Genomic DNA, 19,416 nt, shown 5'->3' with positions numbered 1-19,416 from the left:
GAGTGAGAGGCCTAACATATATTGCTTTTGTTGTGAGTCAATTGTAAATTTGTGTAAGTTGACAAAAAAAGGCAGAACTTCCAGCAGAATTCCCATGTAACACCAGTAAATAAATGTGCCCCAATATCTCTCTTCTGCAGACTTGCCTCTAGTTAATGAAACTAAATAAAGTTTAAGACTAAACTTTTAAGAAAGACACTTTTTCATACTATTGCTCCGGGACAAAAGGAATTTGAATGGTGGTCTCCGTAATATATTAGTTTTATGTGGCGTTTCTTATGTCTAAACGGATTTACATTACGTTAGAAATGACACACGTTCCATAGAGCAGAATGCATTTGTTCCATTGGCAGAAGATGTAGACAGATAAAAGAAAGACTTAATTAATCACGTAATACAATTTTCCATCACGACTTCTTATATCACAGGATAGGTTTTAGAAACGGGCTGGCAGAAGAGTAATTGCTAAGGTTAACCCTAACAGTGCTGTTTTTTATTAGTGGTTGCACAGTGGTTGGTGTAATTGCGTGCCAACCCCTCAAATCACATCTAAAAATGCCATAAATAAATGATTTCGCTGTGGAAACGCTAAAACCACGTTGAGCACAGCTGGTGTTACTGATGTCACCTCACACCATATATTCATGCGGCTCCTGGCCAAACAGGCTCCCTCCTCCCAATCATTTCAAGCCCCATAAAATTACGGCAATCCATCACCTACAATATATAATACTGTCCAGCGAACAGTCCCGCTTGTGCATAAATTAATACAGCCAGAGATTTAGCAGTCTTGAGTTTCAGCAAGATATTGCTTTCAGTCATCGTCGCTGTCATCGTCAGACAGATAAGTAAACGGTTGGAACTTTATTGGGAGGTCTCTCCAAGCGTCCAAGGTTTCCTTGGTCATCTGCCCATCCTCATACTTGATGACAAAGTTATAGATTTTCAGGCAGGGTAGTTCAGAGCCCCTGTGCACCATTATAGTTCCCCATGTCTGCGGAAGAAGAAGAATGAGAACATCATCCCTTTCACTAGCACACTCTTTTTTTTCATCCCTGCATTCCAAAAGCTATAGTTTTTTAATTTTTTTCATTTCCTAGACATATGAGGGTTGTTTTTTTTTTGCTGGACAAGCTCTATTTTTTTTATGGTACCATTTTGGAAAAGTTGGCTAAAATGGGAGGAAAAAACAAAAAAACCCACAAGTTTGCCTTTTTTTTTTTAGAGGGGGTTGCCTTTGTGGGGTTCATGATGCATAAAGACGGCATGCTAAGGCCAATTTCACACAAGTGAGTACGATAACGAGCTGTAAAACTGTGCCCGATATTGCGCTCACCAACATGCAACGTCCCAGCGGATTTCAGGCAGGTTTGTCTCCCATCTCTTCAGGGAAGTAGCAAACCTAAGTGATTGTTTTCAATGGGAAGGTTGAAAATGATGGGAAGCATCACACTTGCGTGCACCTCGTACACGGAACGATGCTTTTGCCAGCCCCATTGAAAACAATGGGGGAGGTGTTCTGAGAGAACGCCCAAAGATAGGACATGCTGCAAAAAAAAAAAAAAAGACTCCATTCAAGAGAATGGGGTTCATATTCGTGTGAGATTTCTGCGTCTCGCAATGGATAACTCTTGCTTGATTTTTTTCGGCTGTGTGAAAGCGGCCTCATTCTGTGGTCAGTAACATTATGACAATACTAGGTTTAGAGATTTTTTTTATGTGTTACTACTTTCAAACATAAAAAACCCTTAAAAAAAAAAGTTTTGTTATCATATTCAGAGCCCCATAACTTTTTTTCTAGCAATGTGGGGCCCCGGTCTTGCTGGGTGAACTTATATTGCTTACTATTTTTGGGTACACATCACTTTTTTGATCCCTTTCTATTTAATTTTCATTGAAAGACTGGGAAACTGGAAAACACACTTCTGGCATTATGTTCTTTCTTGACAGCGTTCACCGTGTGAGGTAAATAATGTAATATCTAGATAGGTCAGGCTCTTCTGGATGCAGCCATACCAATTCTATTTATTTTTTTATTGTTTGATTTTTTTGTTGTAGCTCTCATCATGGCTGTTTGTAGTGTATGTTGGCTGTTGACACCCACCGGGTATATGGCGGGCCTAGCTCCCGCCCCCACTTCATACCCAACCCATACATGTACATCACAGAGGGGGAAGGGATTATAGAAAGTTATAAACAAGAAGAGGATATACAGTAGGCCACCCTCAGAAGCCACTGCTTGGACAATTAAAGTCTGTCAATTGATATCTGATATAATAATGTGCTGGGTGCAAATCTGAATTAATGTATAAAACTTGGTATCGTTATTCACAAGGTTAAACAGATTTGCCCTACGACAGGGTTATTCAAAAGAAGCAGATTTGGAGACTGAATTACAAGCATACTACAGAAGACAGGTACGCAATCCTCACATCACTGAAAAGAGGAAGGTTCAAAGTTTCATATGACATACCAGTAAGTTCCATTTTCTGCCACACCGGGGCGCTGTTTTTTGTTGTTTACAGTTTGTAGGAAAATGGCAGCATCACAGGAGAAATCATCTTGTGTCCTTGAGTTTGTAAAGTGTGAATCCATTGTTCCAAGTGCAACATGAATTTTAGCGCAGATTTCAAAAACAGCCGCCTCCCCACAAGCAAATTTGTTGAACTTGCTTGCATACACAAACAGAAAAAGCACTGATCACCCACACTCGTCTCATAAAAATGTGCAGCATATTAGAGGTGCTCAGTACTGCAATGTGGCAGAAAATGGAACTTACTGGTATGTCATATCAAACTTTGAACCTTCCTCTTTTCACTGATGTGCGGATTGTGTACCTGTCTATCGTAGTTAAATCCCCAAATCTGCTCCTTCCTTTTGAATAACCCTGTATAGTGTAAACAATATGCCCACAAGTGCCACATAAGAAGACACCAGTATTATACAGTATTATAATTAGCACATGGTAGGTGGGAAGACCTGTCAGATTTCACACTAGTGCCCAAAAGCTTTAAAGGGGCTATCTCATGAAAGAGGTTATTCCCTCTTCTTAGGATAGGGAATAATTAACTAACCAGTGGATCCAATAATTGAAATCAATGGAGCGGCAGTGTGCATGATCAACCGCTCCCAAATTCACTTGAGGACTTTAGAGACCCCCATTCTCCTGAGGGGCCCAACAATCAGTTATCCCCCATCCTGTGGATAGGAGAGAACGTCTTTTGATAGGTCAACCCCCTTAAATTTACACCTCTAGTGGGGGAGTTCAGCTCCGAGGCCTTGTGAATGCAGCTCTGAGGTATAATACTGAGCTTATAACTCAGAATCAGTATATAAGTACTGAATGTGAATGTGTGAATGTATATATACACACACATATACACACACATACACACAATTACTCACAGGTGGACGAGTAATTTAAACCCTTCCCACACCATGAGGTACATGTATGAGATCATGGAAGAGAAGTAGTTAGTGCAAAATTCTGTATATGTACAGGATAGAGACAGCAAGGGTCCCATTGTAATGGACAGAATCAGAGAGAACTCCGATCCCCACCATTAACCCCATACATGCTGCAGTCAATGTTGATTTCAGAATGTAAGCAGTTAAAGGGAGGGAGTTTCCTCTGTGCCACCATCCAATTGTGGAGGGCCAGTGAGCTGCCATGGTACCTGGGTGCCTGATAATGGCCTTGGGGGTCTGCCATGGCTTGTGGTGGTAAAGATAAGAGATAATATAATGCAGTACTAAAGGGCTCTTATTTGAGTATGATAGGATTGCAGGTTCAAGACTCCTACAGAGACATATAAAAAGGTAAAAAAATCAAATAAAGAAAACCTTTTTTGCACAACTCCAATTTTTTATCCTGCATGTTATAAAAAATATAGCAAACAAGAGTCGAAATGCTTTTCCATTTCATTTTACCTCTCAAAAAAGTTATAAAAGCAATCAATAAAGTCATTTGTACCCCAAAATGGTACCAATAAAAATTTTCATTCTTCTGCCTGGCGGATTTCCCCCCCCCCCCCCCGCTCTTCTGCGGATCCGTGGCACGTCTGCAGTGACAGCTGCGGGTGTGCCGTGGATATGGAAGCTTCCATTGACTTCAATGGAAGCAGTCACTGCGGGATCCACAGGAGAATGAAGCATGCTGCGATTTCTTCTCGCGCGTGCGATCCAGGGAAAAAAAAAATATATAATTTAATGCATTCGCATGCATTAAATTGCCCTGCTGATGCCAACGCATTCCTATGGGCATCTAGATCTGCAGATCTCCCGCGTGGGAGCCACACGGTGGACATTGGGCCTAACAGTAATAATCATCAAACATCCTTCATACTAGTCAAAATAAAAGCGATAAAAGTAAAACTTACCCGGCCACAACCATTGCAAAAGATTTCGCCATTTGTTTGGTAATCGGCAAACTTCTCTTGAAGCGTTTTGTTTTCTCCTTTTTTGAAGCGATTTCTTAAAAAAAAAAAAAAAATGAAATGAAATAAATAAAAAAAAACAAACAAAAAAAAACATTATCCAGATTCTGTTAGATTAAGGCCTCATGTCCACGGATTCCTCATGCAGAATCCCGCAGTGGGTCCCTCCTTTCCCGCGGACATGAGGCCTAAAAATAAGAATTTACTTTTTCTGTCCGGATGCTGCGGATCTGCCCTAAGTCTTCTTTCTTTGGCCCGGCTGATGAGCTCGGCACGCCGGCAGTGTGCCGTGCACTTTTTTTTTGTTAAACTCCTGCTCTCCTGCGCCGGACAGCAGGAATTCAGCTGCGGGTGTGCCGCGGATCCAGACGGCTTCCATGGGCTTCAATAGAAGCCTGTGGGAGCCGTCCCCGCGGGAGACCCGCACTAAAACGGGCCCTAAAAAAGGTTTCAGTTTTAATCCGTTTACTTCTACAAGAACATTCTGAAACTTTAGAGAGAGCAAAACAGCAAGTGCCATCTTGTGTATCTTGACGCCACTGGAAGTGGTGGGTGTAGTCAACTGTTAGGTTGTTTGACACTGGCTCATGCCCCCGTGTCTGATTGGCTGCAAAGCTCCTGATTGCCTGAGCGTAGAAGGAGTTAGTGCTGGGATGGAGAGTTACGTTTAGGGGTTGTTAAGCCTAAGTGTAAAATTACCCCTAACCCTCCATCCCACCACAAACTCCTTCCACGCTCCTTAGCCGCGTGTGTCTGAACCCAACTCCCCCCACAGCAGCAGTTGCCGCTAGGACGTAGGCTCCTGTGTGTAGTCTCCCCTAGAGTGTGAACCCCCACCACCAGTGCTGCATATGTCATCCCTGGAGAATGAGAAGTGCCGGCGCTGCAGCAGTGTGTAGTCTTCCCTGGATTGTGAACCCCCGCAGCTGCTACAGTTGCCGACACAGGAGCCCACATGCCGCAGCGTTACAGACGGAATCGATATGAGAAGGAGCCGACGAGAAGCGCCGTCACTGCAGCAGGATTACTCACCGCAGCCGCCCGACAGCAGTCTCAGGAGCCCAGCACAAAAAACAGCAGCGGAGGGGTGAGTCCAGCCAATCAGCCCCGGAGTGGTGAGTATAGCCAATCAGGATATTGGAGCATTATCTGTCAAGCAGCCGAACACTTGGCTACACCCACCACTTCGGGTGGTGTCAAGATACACCGCTCTAACAAACAAGGGAACACTTAGAGGGGTTGGCCGCTTACTATGTGAAATTTTAAAGGGCTTGTATTACTTATTAGATTTTCTTTGCTAATTAAACCAGAAATAGAAAAAATTTCTATTTTTCTAATCTATTTTTATTTTCTGATTGTAGAGGTTTTATACTATTTTCCGTATGCGACTATGGGAGTGGCCATCTTGCTTGAGATACGTTTAATAGCATTTACAGCAGCCTCATGGGGCATTCACACAATAGCTAGGAGCTGAGCCATTAACTTCTATGGAAGACTGTTCTAGGTATGCTCTGTCACCTGTGTAGGTAGATGGAGTAGATAAACTGTAACCATCACCTATTGTGAATGGTGTAACCCGTGTAACCTATATAGGTGTTACCTCTAATTGTAATTCTGCATGTCGTGATAATGAGATCACAGCTGAACCGTTTTCTCCCAAGAACAGGAAGTATTAACCTATTTTTGGTGACTGAGATGTTAGAACTTTTGGGGGTATTTTGAGGTCATAGATTCTGAAAATGACATTAGTTATTCTCCATCAGGTCTGCTTATCAAGACATTGCACGTGTCCACATGAATGTATACGTGTACACATATTGTATTATACATGTAACAACTGCAAATCAAAAAGGTACAAAGATGAATCCCAAGAAGCCTAGAACACGAATTAAACTAAAGTTTCCTCATTGAGATGTCGATGAAACTACATTTTTGTGGTTTCCGGCGATGAGATATTCCTGGACATTCGCGCTGGATGTTTCACCAGTAGTCCGCCATCATATGCGTACCCCACCGTTCGCAGTCTTGTTCCTCCACGGTCACCAGTGGTCCCCCATCATATGCGTACCCCATTGTTCGCAGTCCTATTCCTCCACGGTCACTAGTAGTCCGCCATCATATGCGCACCCAATCGTTCGCAGTCCTATTCCTCCACGGTCACCAGTAGTCCGCCATCATATGCGTACCCTATCGTTTGCAATCGTGTTCCTCCACGGTCACCAGTAGTCCGCCATCATATGCGTAGCCTATCATTCGCAGTCTTGTTCCTCCACGGTCACCAGTATTCTGCCATTATATGCGTACCCTATCGTTCGCAGTCCTGTTCCTCCACGGTCACCAGTAGTCCGCCATCATATGCGTACCCCATCGTTCGCAGTCCTGTTCCTCCATGGTAACTAGTAGTCCGCCATCATATGCGTACTCTATCATTCACAGTCTTGTTCCTCCACAGACACCAATAGTCCGCCATAATATGCATATCCCATCGTCCGCAGTCTTGTTCTTCCAAAGTCACCAGTAGTCAGCTATCATATGCCTATCCCATTGCCCGCAGTCCTGTTCCTCCACGGTCACCAGTAGTCCGCCATCATATGTGTACCCCATCATTCGCAGTCTTGTTCCTCCACGGTCACCAGTAGTCCACCATCCTATGAGTACTCCATCGTTTGCAGTCTTGTTCCTCCGCAGTCACCAGTAGTCCGCCATCATATGTGTATCCCATTGTCTGTAGTTCTGTTTTTCCACGGTCCTTATTTCCTGGTGAAATCCTTCACCCTGTTCATCACTTACATCACCAAGGCAATCTGGAGTTAATCCAAAATAACCGCAGTTCCTGCAATTTGACGCTCCTGTTAAAATCAAATGTTCAGAAACCGAAGTGAGCGTATTCTCCACAAAGTTCTCCGCAGTTAGCAGCCTTATAGATCCCAAGGAAATGCTTTACAACCATACGAGATAACAACCGAGCACGAGCCTCAAAGTTGTCCACTGAATCTTGGAAACGCCGGTCTTTCATGAGTTCCTGGATTTGTGGTCCATCGAATTTAACTACTTTTAGCTTCTCCGTACTCATCGCAGGAAATCTTCTATATTTGTAGCAAAAACACATTCCATTTCTCTAAAAATGTCTATACGCATTGTTTCACCAAACTAAGTTTGATGTGCAGTGGTGGCAATATGAACTCTATATACTAACAGTAAGCAAATGCCGGCAGGAAAAATAAAGGAAATATTCCTGATGTCATTATCTATTTTTGTTATAGCTCAAAAACTAGAGCTCCTAGAACGAAATTGATGGTATTTTCGGAATCAGCGGCACAAAAATATACAGAATAAGGTCGAAAACCCCAGACACCATGATACTGCAGTACTTCACTATTGCAGCATATAGTACTACTGCATGGCAGTCCTGAGAGCCTTCACTAGGCCACGGCTACCATGCTAACAAATCGGCATACAATGATCATGATGTGTGTGTGGGGGGAATAGGTAGCAAGAGGGAGCATTCTGGCTGGTTGCCTAAATGCATGGTCAGATTTAACTACGACATCTTAATATTCAATGACCGCGATCACAGTCACCTTCAATCATGGCCATTGGTAGTGACTGTTAGCTGTTGAAAACAGCTGACATTTGCTGGGTATGGAGCACGTTTGGCTCTTGAGCCCAATACACACACTCTTTGCGACTGCATGATATTTACGTTGTGCGGTTGGGAAGGCGTCAAAACCAGAAACGTTCTGATTTGGAAGCCAATGAGAAAACCAATGCTATCTGCTGCGCTCTGGAACGGCAAAGTAAATATTTCACGAGATAAGAGGATTTTACCGTAAAGAGAACAGGAAATTGTGTAGAACAATACTTTAACTGATAATGAAATTACCACTCAGCACAAAAGAACATACAATGGTGGATACTACATACTTGAACTTTGGGTTGGGCACAACATGATGCATGCCTTCTATCACATGAATGTCAAGTCCAGAGCAAACGAGACGCTGACACTTTCTACACAGGAAGGTAATTTTGGCAGGGTTCTTCTGGTAAACTTTCTGCAAGTCCTTCTTCTTCTTTACTTTTCTCTCAACAATGGTTTGATTCTGAAACTCTTGGACCTACAGAACAATAGGAAACCCCCAAAAAATCAACATGAAGACAACATGGTCATGAAGGGTTTCCCCTGTAACAGCAGCCGTTGTGGAATTCCTTACATAGTCAACAGGCGGCACTTTTACAAAAGCTGAATTACCTTGTCAGCAAAGACTTTGGGGTCCATAGTTTGCACCTTTTGGATAGCTTTATGCATCAAGCCTTCTCTGTACACATTAACACTGTCATGGTCAATAGCCCCGGATGACCTAGTAGCCACCAACACTACAGTGCTTTCTTCAGCTCTGGCTCGGCCACGGGCCTAGTGGTCACAAGGAAAACAAAAAAGTTATGTTATTCCATGACAGAAGTAAATGTATATATAATGTATTGTAATTTTGTTTTGGATAGGGTATATAAAAAAATGAGATTCCGTCATTGTGTCTGAGTTTTGTTTTAGGACATTCCGTATAAGTGACATGCTAAGGACTTGTTCACATTTGGTTTTTTCTCTGCGGTTGGGTTCTGTCAAAGGTTTCTGTCTGGTTCACGGAACAAGGCATGGAGACGAAACCTTGAGGGAGCTCTAAGCTTACACTGCTGAAACCTGCGCAAACCAAGTTATTCCTTCTGGCACAAATGGTGGAAAAGAGCAGAACTCTACTCAGATGGAAACCTAAGGGTGGTTTCACACAGGCAATAAAATAGTTTGATTTTCGTGCAATGCGAGAGTGAGATTTTTTATCTCCCATGTTTCCGTATTGAGCCTCCTTTTTATCACATCGCAATGCACAAACTTGCGTAGTGATTTTAACATTAGAAAGTCCCACTGACCTTAGCGACAAAAAAATGAGCAATTTTAACACGTGGCAGCAATGCGATTCGAGATTATTCTAAAAAAAGCATTGCTGATACTTTTTCTGTGTTGTTGCATCATGGAAGTCATAACTTTTATATTTTTCTAACATTTCTCTGTGAAGGCTTGCTTTTTGCAGAAGCAGTTGAAGTTTTCATTAAGGGCTCAGTCACACGGGCACTGATCAGCCTGTGTTTCTGCAGGTTAAGGCCGCTGCACTTGAGGTGCGGATGAGTCTCCGCACCAGCCGGAAGAAAGAACACATGGCCGGCAATAGAGCCGGTCATGCAGAAAGTGGTAAGCACGCGATGCGGCTGTCTTATCGTGCAGAATCACGGGTGGATCGGCGCCCGTGTGACTGAGTCCTAATTAGAGATGAGCGAGCGTACTCGGCCACGCCCCTTTTTCGCCCGAGCGCCGCGATTTTCGAGTACTTCCGTACTCGGGCGAAAAGATTCGAGGGGCGCCGTGGGTGAGTGGGGGGCTGCAGCGGGGAGTGGAGGGGGGGGAGGGGAGAGGGAGAGGGCTCCCCCTGTTCCCCGCTGCTACCCCCCGCTCCGCCACGCCTCCCCCCGCCCCCCGAATCTTTTCACCCGAGTACGGAAGTACTCGAAAATCGCGGTGCTCAATCGAGTAATTACTCGAAACGAGTAGGTTCGCTCATCTCTAGTCCTAATGCATACAACATTTTTAGCACTTTTTATTTAGCAGCTGGGTCGAACTATAGCAATTCTGGCATAGATCTTTAATTTGTTTATGGTGTTCAATGTGTAGGATAAATAATATATTAGTTTTATGGGATGGGTCATTATGATTGTGGCGATAGTAGATGGATATGAGATGGATGGATGGATGGATGGATGGAGCAATAGATATGAGATAGAGAGATGGATATGAGATAGATAGACTTATAAGAGTATATAGACAGGCATGCAAACAATACATGTATGCATACACCAACAATTACCTGCACCATTGCTATTTCATTCATGATTAAGCCATATAGGATCACAATGTTGCACTCCTGGATATCCAGGCCTTCCTCTGCCACACTTGTTGCAATCAGCAGGTTAAGTTCTCCAGTTTTAAATTTTTGAAGCACCTTCTTCTGTTCATTCTAAAAATAAAACCGTGACAGTTACACATATTCTCAAGGGGGGCTGAGGCTTAACAACGGACTCCCATAAACGCTTCGGATTGCGCATGCGGATTTAGACCTCCAAGCATTTGCAAAAAGTAATTGTGGAAGATCAAAAATGCTAACGTTTTTCCGCTCTGATATACGCTATGTACAGTTTTTCCTTTGAAGTTGTGAGCGTTTCCACAGCTCGTATGCAATGTTATGGGCGACAGGGCAATCAGATCCCTTGACTTCAATGAGGGACGTCCGCGTTAAAATAGAGAACGCTGCAATTTTTCTTCCGTTCGTGGAATATACACTTTGTACCCGAAAGTGTGAATGAAAAACCAAAAATAAATGCCTTTCAATCCCTACTTTTTACTGCAGATCTTCCGCACTGACAACTATCGCAGATTCCGCCATTAAAATCTGTTAGTCTGAGACCCCCTCCTTATTCTTATTAGTTGCAGTTGGGTTTATCTCCTTAAGGACCAGACACTTTTTAGGGATTTTATCCATGTAGCGGTTTTACTGCCCTATTTTTTTCCCTTTAGCTACCAAAATTATTTTTGCTGCGCTTTTTTCTGTCACATAAAGGGCTATTGTTTTATATCTTTTTCAATGACTTTTTTCTGTTTTTTAGCTTTATTGGTGGTCAAAAGCTAAGGAAAAAAAAAATAAAAAATTCAACATTTATAGTAATTTTTTTTAATTTGTATATTTACGCTAAAATAAAGTATAGGAACGGGTTCCTTATTTTGTTTCGGACGGTTTGATATATAATATGTATGGTTTTGGATTACAGGGCATATACGGCTAAAGTTGGTTGGCGTCAACTTTGGGTTATTTTCTTTATGTATACATTTTTATTTTATTCTGTAAATTGTTACTTATTTATGTAATTTTCTTTTTTAAACATCTATGTCCCCCATGACACTTTACCACTGTAGCTGGGCATCCATAAGAGCCCCAGTTACAGGGAAAAACATCCCCTGTAGTGACACTGGCAGAGCTGATCAGTGTCTGCTAGGACTCTGCAGCTCTGCTGTGCCAGAGGTCACCTGCCGGCTCGTGTAGTGAAAGTTCTACTTCCACTTTCACTCTTTAGTACATAGCGCTCATTGAGCACTGTGTACTAGGAAAAGGAGAAGGCAGAAAGGGTTAAAACCCTCTTCCTGACTCCTCCGGGTAGTCAGCTGGCCCTCATCAGACATTAAGATTTTACGGCAAAGCTCAAATATCGGAGGATGGCCAACACATGCTTCTAACAGTAATGCAGGACAGCGCTCTGATGTCCTGTATACTGTAGCATGCAAATGCAGAACAGCCTTCAACATCGGAGCGCTGTCCTGTATACTGTTAGAAAAATATGTCAGCCCTCATCCGACATCAGAGCTATGCAGGAAAATCCTAAAAGTCAGACAAGGGCCGACACTGAATTAGAAAGGGTTACCATATTTTCTGGCATGTAAGACGACCCCCAACTTTTCCAATGGGGAAACTAACTACCTGTTGTCTTATACACCGGGAATACGCTGTAGAAAAAAAAAAATCAATATTCACCTCCTGCGGAGCTACTGCAGGCTGTCACTCCCTCCTCCACGCCAACAGAGCATTGCTTTGAATGCCCCGCCTCCAGAAAGCTAATGCTCTGATTGGTTTTCATTGGCTGACACAGCGCTGGGTTATTCAATTAGAGCATTGGCTTTCTGGAGGTGGGGCATTCAAGCCCCGCATCCAATAAGCAATGCTCTGTCAGCATGGAGGAGGGAGCAACAGCCTGCAGCAGCACCGCAGAACGCCGCGGGAGGAGAGTATTAATTTTTTTTTCTTTCTTTACAGGTAGTTAGTCCGGCGTATAAAACGACCCCCGACTTTGGAGAAGATTTTCCTGCATTAAAAAGTCGTCTTATACCCTGGAAAATATACCCTGGAAAATACGGTAATTTTAAAAATTGCTAATAAAATCATCCTGAAAGTTCATCTTTATGTGCTTCTGTGGCGTAATTCCAAGGAATCCACTATGTGCTTTCCCACCCAAAATAAAAAAAAGAGCTGGGGAGTGTGCGGGGTGGCAGGAAAATTAAATTAGAAAGGGTTAAATGAGAATAAAGTGTCTGTAAAGTTAGTGTCCCTAATAAAAAAAAAAAAAAAATCAGTTGTCTCTTATATATAACAGTTTCTGGAAAAGCTGAATAATAACCCAGAATGGGCGCCATTACTGTTAGGAGTTATCATTCAGGTTTCCCAGGCTCATAATTAGTCATTTTGAGAACAGGCCTGTAAATGTTCCCTGATCTAAACTGTTAGTACATTAAGAGTGGTTGGCATGTCCCTTCTTGTACGTGGCACATTGAAAATGAGCTGAACGTTGCCTTATTAGACCAGTACCTGAGTCATAGATTTAAAGTCACTGCTGCTCCCGGCTCCAATGATGTAATGGGCACGGATGCCCTCTTCTTTAAACTTTTCATTGTCATCGATCCACTGGCACAGAGCAACAGCACTTTGCCGAGTCTTGGTGAATACAATGCCTCTGGCTTTGTTATTCGTGGTAAACGCTTCCATTATGGCTCTTCTTAGTTTAGTGAGCTGTTCATTTTCATACTCTTCATTCTCAGCCAGTCGCTCAAGTTCTTCCTTGCATCCTGCATAAATATACAGTAAGTATTATTTGCTAGATTAACAGAGCTCCCATTAAAAGGCTTAAAGGGTTTGTCCCGCGGCAGCAAGTGGGGTTCAGCACTTCTGTATGGCCATATAAATGCACTTTGTAATATACATCGTGCGTTAAATATTGGCCATACAGAAGTTATACACTTACCCCCTCCGGTGTTGGCGTCCCCGTCTCCATGGCGCCGACCGAAGCCTTCTTCTACCCGGATTACACGCGCTTGTGCTGTCTGCCCTCTTCTGTCCCGCTCCGGCGTGCTCGCGCCGCAGAGGCCTGTGCGGCGCGAGCACGCCGGAGCGGCCCCTTCAGCAGGACAGAAGAAGCAGACAGTGCAAGCGCGTCTAATCCAGGCAGAAGGCGGCTTCGGTCGGCGCCATGGAGACGGGGACGCCAACACCGGAGGGGGTAAGTATATAACTTCTGTATGGCCAATATTTAATGCACGATGTATATTACAAAGTGCATTTATATGGACATACAGAAGTGCTTAACCCCACTTGCTTTCGCGGGACAACCCCTTTAAGCTGATTACATGGTGTCCTGCTGGTGAGACCCCTAGGAAACAGCAATGATCTGTGGTGGAGTATGAAAGAAAGTATTCCATTTTCCTGCAGTGGCTCCACAGGAAAAATGAAGCATTGCACTAATGCACCGACATGCTGGATCCTTCAGAGTGAGGGTTAAGGCTAGAGGTGAGCGAGTATACTCGCTAAGGCACATTACTCAAGCGAGTAGTGCCTTAGCTGAGTATCTCCCCGCTCATCTCTAAAGATTCGGGGGCCGGCACGGGTGACAGGTGAGTTGGAGGGAGAGGGAGAGGGAGAGATCTCCCCCCTCCGTTACTCCCCGCTCTCCCCCGAATCTTTAGAGACGAGCGGGGAGATACTCGGCTAAGGCACTACTCGTTCGAGTAATGTGCCTTAGCGAGTATATTCGCTCATCTCTAGTTAAGGCCCTTTTACACACAAAGAAGATTGCTCAAAAGATGGCTTTTGAGCGATCATTTTACATAAACTACTAATTGGTACTAATGCCAATAAGTAGCTTATTAATGCCTGTGAACCACTGGGAGCTGTATTCAGAGAACAGCGGGTGGTCTGTTCTCAGAATGCATTCCCTTTGTTCTGCGTTTTCAGTATTATCTGCCATGAGGCATAACCCTATTTCTGGCCATTACATGACTTGCATCCTGCATTTTTCACCAGTTCCCCTCTTGAGGACGGTATTAGCCAAATATGCTGAAATCCTCACAATGTTCCTTTTGACTGGCTATTGTATTTTTTATTTTAATTTATATCAAACGGACGGATCAATGCTTACCAAAGAATAGGTCAGTCAGAAATCTATCAGTCTCATCAATTTTATGAGACAGGGGGGCGCCATCAGACTCGGTCAGAGCGATTGCCCTTTTCTTCTCTTCATCATAGAATTTCATAAGATGGGTTAAGGCGTCGTTCATGCGGGTCGTATCATAGATCTGCAGGGCATCATTGTACTTCTTTAGATGCTGCGCACAGACATGCTGTTTACGGTTCCCTTGCTTGGCAGCTGGAAACAAGGTTGAGATAGCAGGATAAGTGACCTTGTTATTGCATTGTGCAGTTTTCACAATTATAAGAACTTTTTAACTCCTAAGGCCGCCTGCAGACGGGCAGAAATTCTGCTGCAGGATTCCCCGCAGAATTTCCGCCCCTGGACGCCTGCATAGGATTGCATTACAGCACGCAATCCTATGCAGATGGCCGCGGTTTGTCTGCGCGAAATCACGCGCAGCAAACAAACCGCGGCATGCTCTAATTCTGTGCAGGGCTCGCAGAGCCCCGCACAGAAACGTCACTCACCGGCCGCCGGCTCCACTCTGCGCATGCCGGATCCGACCCGGTCGTCTGCAGGCAGCCTAAAGTACACAGCTTATTTTAGCCATAAGGATGCAATGGATTTTGGGAGATTTTCATCTCCACTTTTCAAAAGCCAGACCTTTTTTTCATGGATCTGTCAACGGAGGGGTATGAGGGCTTGTTTTTAGCATGGCAAACTGTAGTTTTTATTGTTATCAGTTGTGATTAGATATAGCGTGTTGTAAAACCTTTATTCATTTTTTTGTGAATGCCTGTGATTGGTTCATCGAGCACTGGTTCTGATCGGTTGAGCGCCATGGCACTCAACCAATCAGAGGCAGCGCTTCCTGGAGGCGGGGATTTACAAATCTCTGTCCAGGGAGAAATGCCTGAAGATGACTGCTGGGGACCGGTGAGAAGACATGCCGGAACTGACAGAGCTTCTTTACATAGTGCTGAATCTACTCTGTGGGCCCTGACCTCTTGACTGTACCAGGTGCTGAGGTATACATTGCCTGCCTTCATTTTGGACTCTCCTGACTAGGACTCTATTCTCCGGTGCTACATCCTGGCCTATTGTAGCATTAGATTCCTCAGAGCTAGTGTGTGGCACCATGGTTCCATCTCCACTTACTGACTTGTTGCCCCCTAGATCTGCCGATTCTCGTGGACTTTGTTTTTCCAAGATGGCTGCACTGCTCATTACTACCTGGTTCACACTGTGCATCGGTATCTTAGGCACTTCACCCAATTCTGACTGGTTAATCAGAGGGAGCATGCAGTGTCTAAGACTACTGTTCCACTACCAATACACAATGTGCACCTGACAGTCTGAAAAGAGCAGCTATGTTGGAAGAATGAAGAGATCTAGAAACTAGCAGATCCAGGGGTCAACAGCAGATAGGGAGAGCACCAGGTAACAGTTTTCTCTTCTAGTCCCGGGCAAAAAGAGGGATCACTTTGAATAAAACGTCAGCGCAATAGTCAAAATTAAAATTTGGAGCAGTGTTTAGCAATAATTCTGGTATTTACTTAAACATACTGTATATAATATATATTGGGATCATCTGGACCCATACGTTTGAGACAAACCAAAATCAACTTTGGGAGTTGTTACAAGAAAATAGACGAAACTTTAGACAAGTTGACCAACAGAATGCCCTGTGTTTGCACTGTTGTGATCGCTGCTAAGGGGGGATACTTTGAGGAGAGAAAAATTTAAGGAAATCAAGTCTCAATTTAGTTGTAAACGATGTGCATGAGGACAGAGCATGGTCATTGGCCAATATAAATCCATAGTCCAGACAAACTAGAGCGGCTTCTTTTGTTCATTTCCAAAAATCGACAATGTGGGAAATATATTAAAATTAGCAAGCTACTAATTTAAAATTAAAAATAATCTACAAAAACAGGTGTGGGTGGTAGAATCTAATATATAAATAAGCCTACATGCTTGTTCTTGCACCACACTTTGACCCCTTTTCTGTAACTTTGGTGTAGGATGTTGGTGTCATTAGATGACACACATGCTCACCAGTGCCGTAAAATCATCATATGGGAGCTTAATACATTTAGGGACCTCTCAGGTGGGTTGAAAGTTACAATGTTAAGTCTATGGGTGGCGCTGCTGAGCTTCAGGCATGCGCTGGAATGAGTGAAGTGTTGCTAAGCAACACAGCATACACTGCTACGCTGCACCATACACTGCCCAACCAAGAGCAAGAGAGCGAGAAATAGAAAGACAGAGTGAGACAGCGATAGAGAAACAGAGAGAGAGCGAGCGAGCGCGCAATAGAGACAGAGAGAGCGATACAAACAGAAAGAGAGTGAGAGACAGAAAAAGAATGAAAGAGAGCGATACAGAGACAGAAAGAGAGAGATAGACAGACAGACAAAAAGAGAGACCTATAGGCGTTTTTTATATTAGATATCTGCTCTAAATACAAAGTGACATTCTAAATAATCAGCTAACCAAGCAGATTTAGAAGTTCACAGCCACCACTTTTGAAACATGTTATGTTTGCGCTCATTTACGTTCATATAAAGGAGTATGTGCATGGATGAACTTTCAGATCTTCACTCTCACTCTACAACACTTAGTCATACCTGTTTTTTCCATCTGAACTACCCATTGTTCGTAAGATTGGGACCCATGATCGTTTGGCGGGTACAGCAAACTGAAACCTTCAATTTTTTTCATCATATCTTTAATCTGATCACCAAATGGGCTCTGTAAAGAAATACAAAGAAATGGAGAACATAACAAGTTTACTGTAAATACTAAATGTATTTTGAGTTATAAGCATTAAAGGGGTTGTCCCGCGGCAGCAAGTGGGTCTATACACTTCTGTATGGCCATATTAATGCCCTTTGTAATGTACATCGTGCATTAATTATGAGCCATACAGAAGTTATAAAAAGTTTTTCACTTACCTGCTCCGTTGCTGGCGTCCTCGTCTCCATGGTTGCCGTCTAATTTTCGCCGTCTAATGGCCAAATTAGACGCGCTTGCGCAGTCCGGGTCTTCTTATCTTCTCAATGGGGCTCCGTGTAGCTCCGTGTAGCTCCGCCCCATCACGTGCCGATTCCAGCCAATCAGGAGGCTGGAATCGGCAATGGACCGCACAGAAGCCCTGCGGTCCATGGAGGGAGAAGATGCCGGCGGCCATCTTCACCGGGTAAGTAAGAAGTCACCGGAGCGCGGGGATTCAGGTAAGCGCTGTCCGGTGACCTTTTTTAACCCCTGCATTGGGGATTAAAAAAAACAAAAAACCCCGTTTCGGCGCGGGACAACCCCTTTAAGGGAAACATTGATCAAGAAAATGTCCTTTTGGGTCAGAAAGGGTTTTTTCCACTATGAGGCCAAATTGGCAGTCATGGGATTCTCTTTTGCTTTCCTCTGGATGAAATAGTTGAGTCATAACTATCATCCCAAATCTCTATGTAGCTATGTGCATCTATAACATTATTTGGAAAGCAAGAAACATAGGATTACCTTATTGTTATCTTCTGCAGTCTCAATTCTCTTGGTAGGATGTTTCACTTGGTCTTGTAACTGCCTAGTGTTGTCTTGCACGGTCTTGATCTTGGAATCAAGATTAGCACATATCTAAAAGAAGAAAATTATAATATAATATGTATCTTGACTAAAGATGAGAAAGTATACTCGCTAAGGCACATTACTCGAGCGAGTAGTGCCTTAGCCGAGTATCTCCCCGCTTGTCTCTAAAGATTCAGGGGCCGGCGGGGGCGGGGAGCAGTGGGGGAGAGTGGGGAGATCTCTCTCTCCCTCTCCCCCCCCCCCCCCCCCGCCGCAGCTCACCCGTCAGCCGCGCCAGCCCCTGAATCTTTAGAGACGAGCAGGGAGATACTCGGCTAAGGCACTACTCGCTCGAGTAATGGGCCTTAGCGAGTATACTCGCTCATCTCTAATCTTGACCAATATATTACAGCTAATTTATAAACGGGTGTAAAATAAAAAATAAAAAAATGGCAGAACTATGGAGGTCAGTTAGTGCTGTGTGTGGCACACGTAACCTGCAGATTAGAGGTTTCAGAAATTATGAGTATTTAAAGTTTTGCAATTATACCTTTGGATACGTTAGTTGTAGCACCAGCATTTTAGTCGGCTGTGAGTTTTTGACTGTGAACCCAGTTTGTCAGAACAATTTATTTTATATCCTCCTGTAATCCCTTTCATCAATGGGTTTCTTACATCTACAGGATCCCCTTTCACATTATTCACAGTTTTAAAATATTGGCCCCAGCTAGTCTACAACAGATGACCAGGCCTTATTGGAAGTTGCTTAGACCGCAGAATTTTCCCATTCTAATGTGGATTCACACTTAAACTGATCCACGGAAAACTTGTCACTTGATTTCATGCTGCGCTCTGGGTTCACAGGTCTAATTTCCATACAGGGAAGCTCCAATCATGATAGGGCTGGTGTATATGCAATGCATGTATCACCTATACACACAAGGCTATGGGTCAAGACTAGAGATGAGCGAGTATACTCGCTAAGGCACATTACTCGAGCGAGTAGTGCCTTAGCAGAGTATCTCCCCGCTCGTCTCTAAAGATTCGGGGGCTGGCGCGGGTGACAGGTGAGTTGCTGCGGGGAGCGGGAGCGGGAGGGGGGGGGGGGGTGGGAGAAGGGAGAGAGAGATCTCCCCTCTGTTCCTCCCTGCTCTCCTCCGCCGCTCCCCGCCCCCCGAATCTTTAGAGACGAGCGAGTAATGTGCCTTAGCGAGTATACTCGCTCCTCTCTAGTCAAGACTGTACATACTTCTACCTTCCATATTTTATGTGACTTTAACTATCAACTGTGCATTATCTGCTTATTATATATAGTATGTATTTAATCTGTGTTATCCATTGGTAGTGTGAGCCTTTAGGCTGC

The 19,416-nt window shown here is 43.8% G+C and overlaps 1 protein-coding gene across 2 annotated transcripts in view; it reads right to left on the bottom strand.

Annotated features, from left to right (window-relative positions):
• Positions 1 to 243: 243 nt before the first annotated feature.
• Positions 244 to 19,416, bottom strand: part of IFIH1 (interferon induced with helicase C domain 1) — a 58,574-nt gene continuing 39,401 nt past the window's right edge. For both annotated transcript variants that reach the window (XM_066575933.1, XM_066575934.1), the window contains exons 9-17: positions 18,009 to 18,122; positions 17,120 to 17,243; positions 14,496 to 14,723; positions 12,893 to 13,149; positions 10,349 to 10,498; positions 8,686 to 8,847; positions 8,361 to 8,551; positions 4,380 to 4,473; positions 244 to 994 (exon numbers count right to left, since the gene is read on the bottom strand). In XM_066575933.1, coding sequence (XP_066432030.1) covers positions 815 to 994; positions 4,380 to 4,473; positions 8,361 to 8,551; positions 8,686 to 8,847; positions 10,349 to 10,498; positions 12,893 to 13,149; positions 14,496 to 14,723; positions 17,120 to 17,243; positions 18,009 to 18,122 — 1,500 coding nt within the window. In that variant the 3' untranslated portion in view covers positions 244 to 814. The remainder of the gene's footprint in view (positions 995 to 4,379; positions 4,474 to 8,360; positions 8,552 to 8,685; positions 8,848 to 10,348; positions 10,499 to 12,892; positions 13,150 to 14,495; positions 14,724 to 17,119; positions 17,244 to 18,008; positions 18,123 to 19,416) is intronic.

The sequence above is a fragment of the Eleutherodactylus coqui genome, chromosome 8, assembly GCF_035609145.1.
Source record: "Eleutherodactylus coqui strain aEleCoq1 chromosome 8, aEleCoq1.hap1, whole genome shotgun sequence".
NCBI classification, from domain to species: domain Eukaryota; kingdom Metazoa; phylum Chordata; class Amphibia; order Anura; family Eleutherodactylidae; genus Eleutherodactylus; species Eleutherodactylus coqui.
The sequence above is the reverse complement of the archived record's forward strand: the minus strand, read 5'-3'. Positions and strand labels throughout refer to the sequence as shown.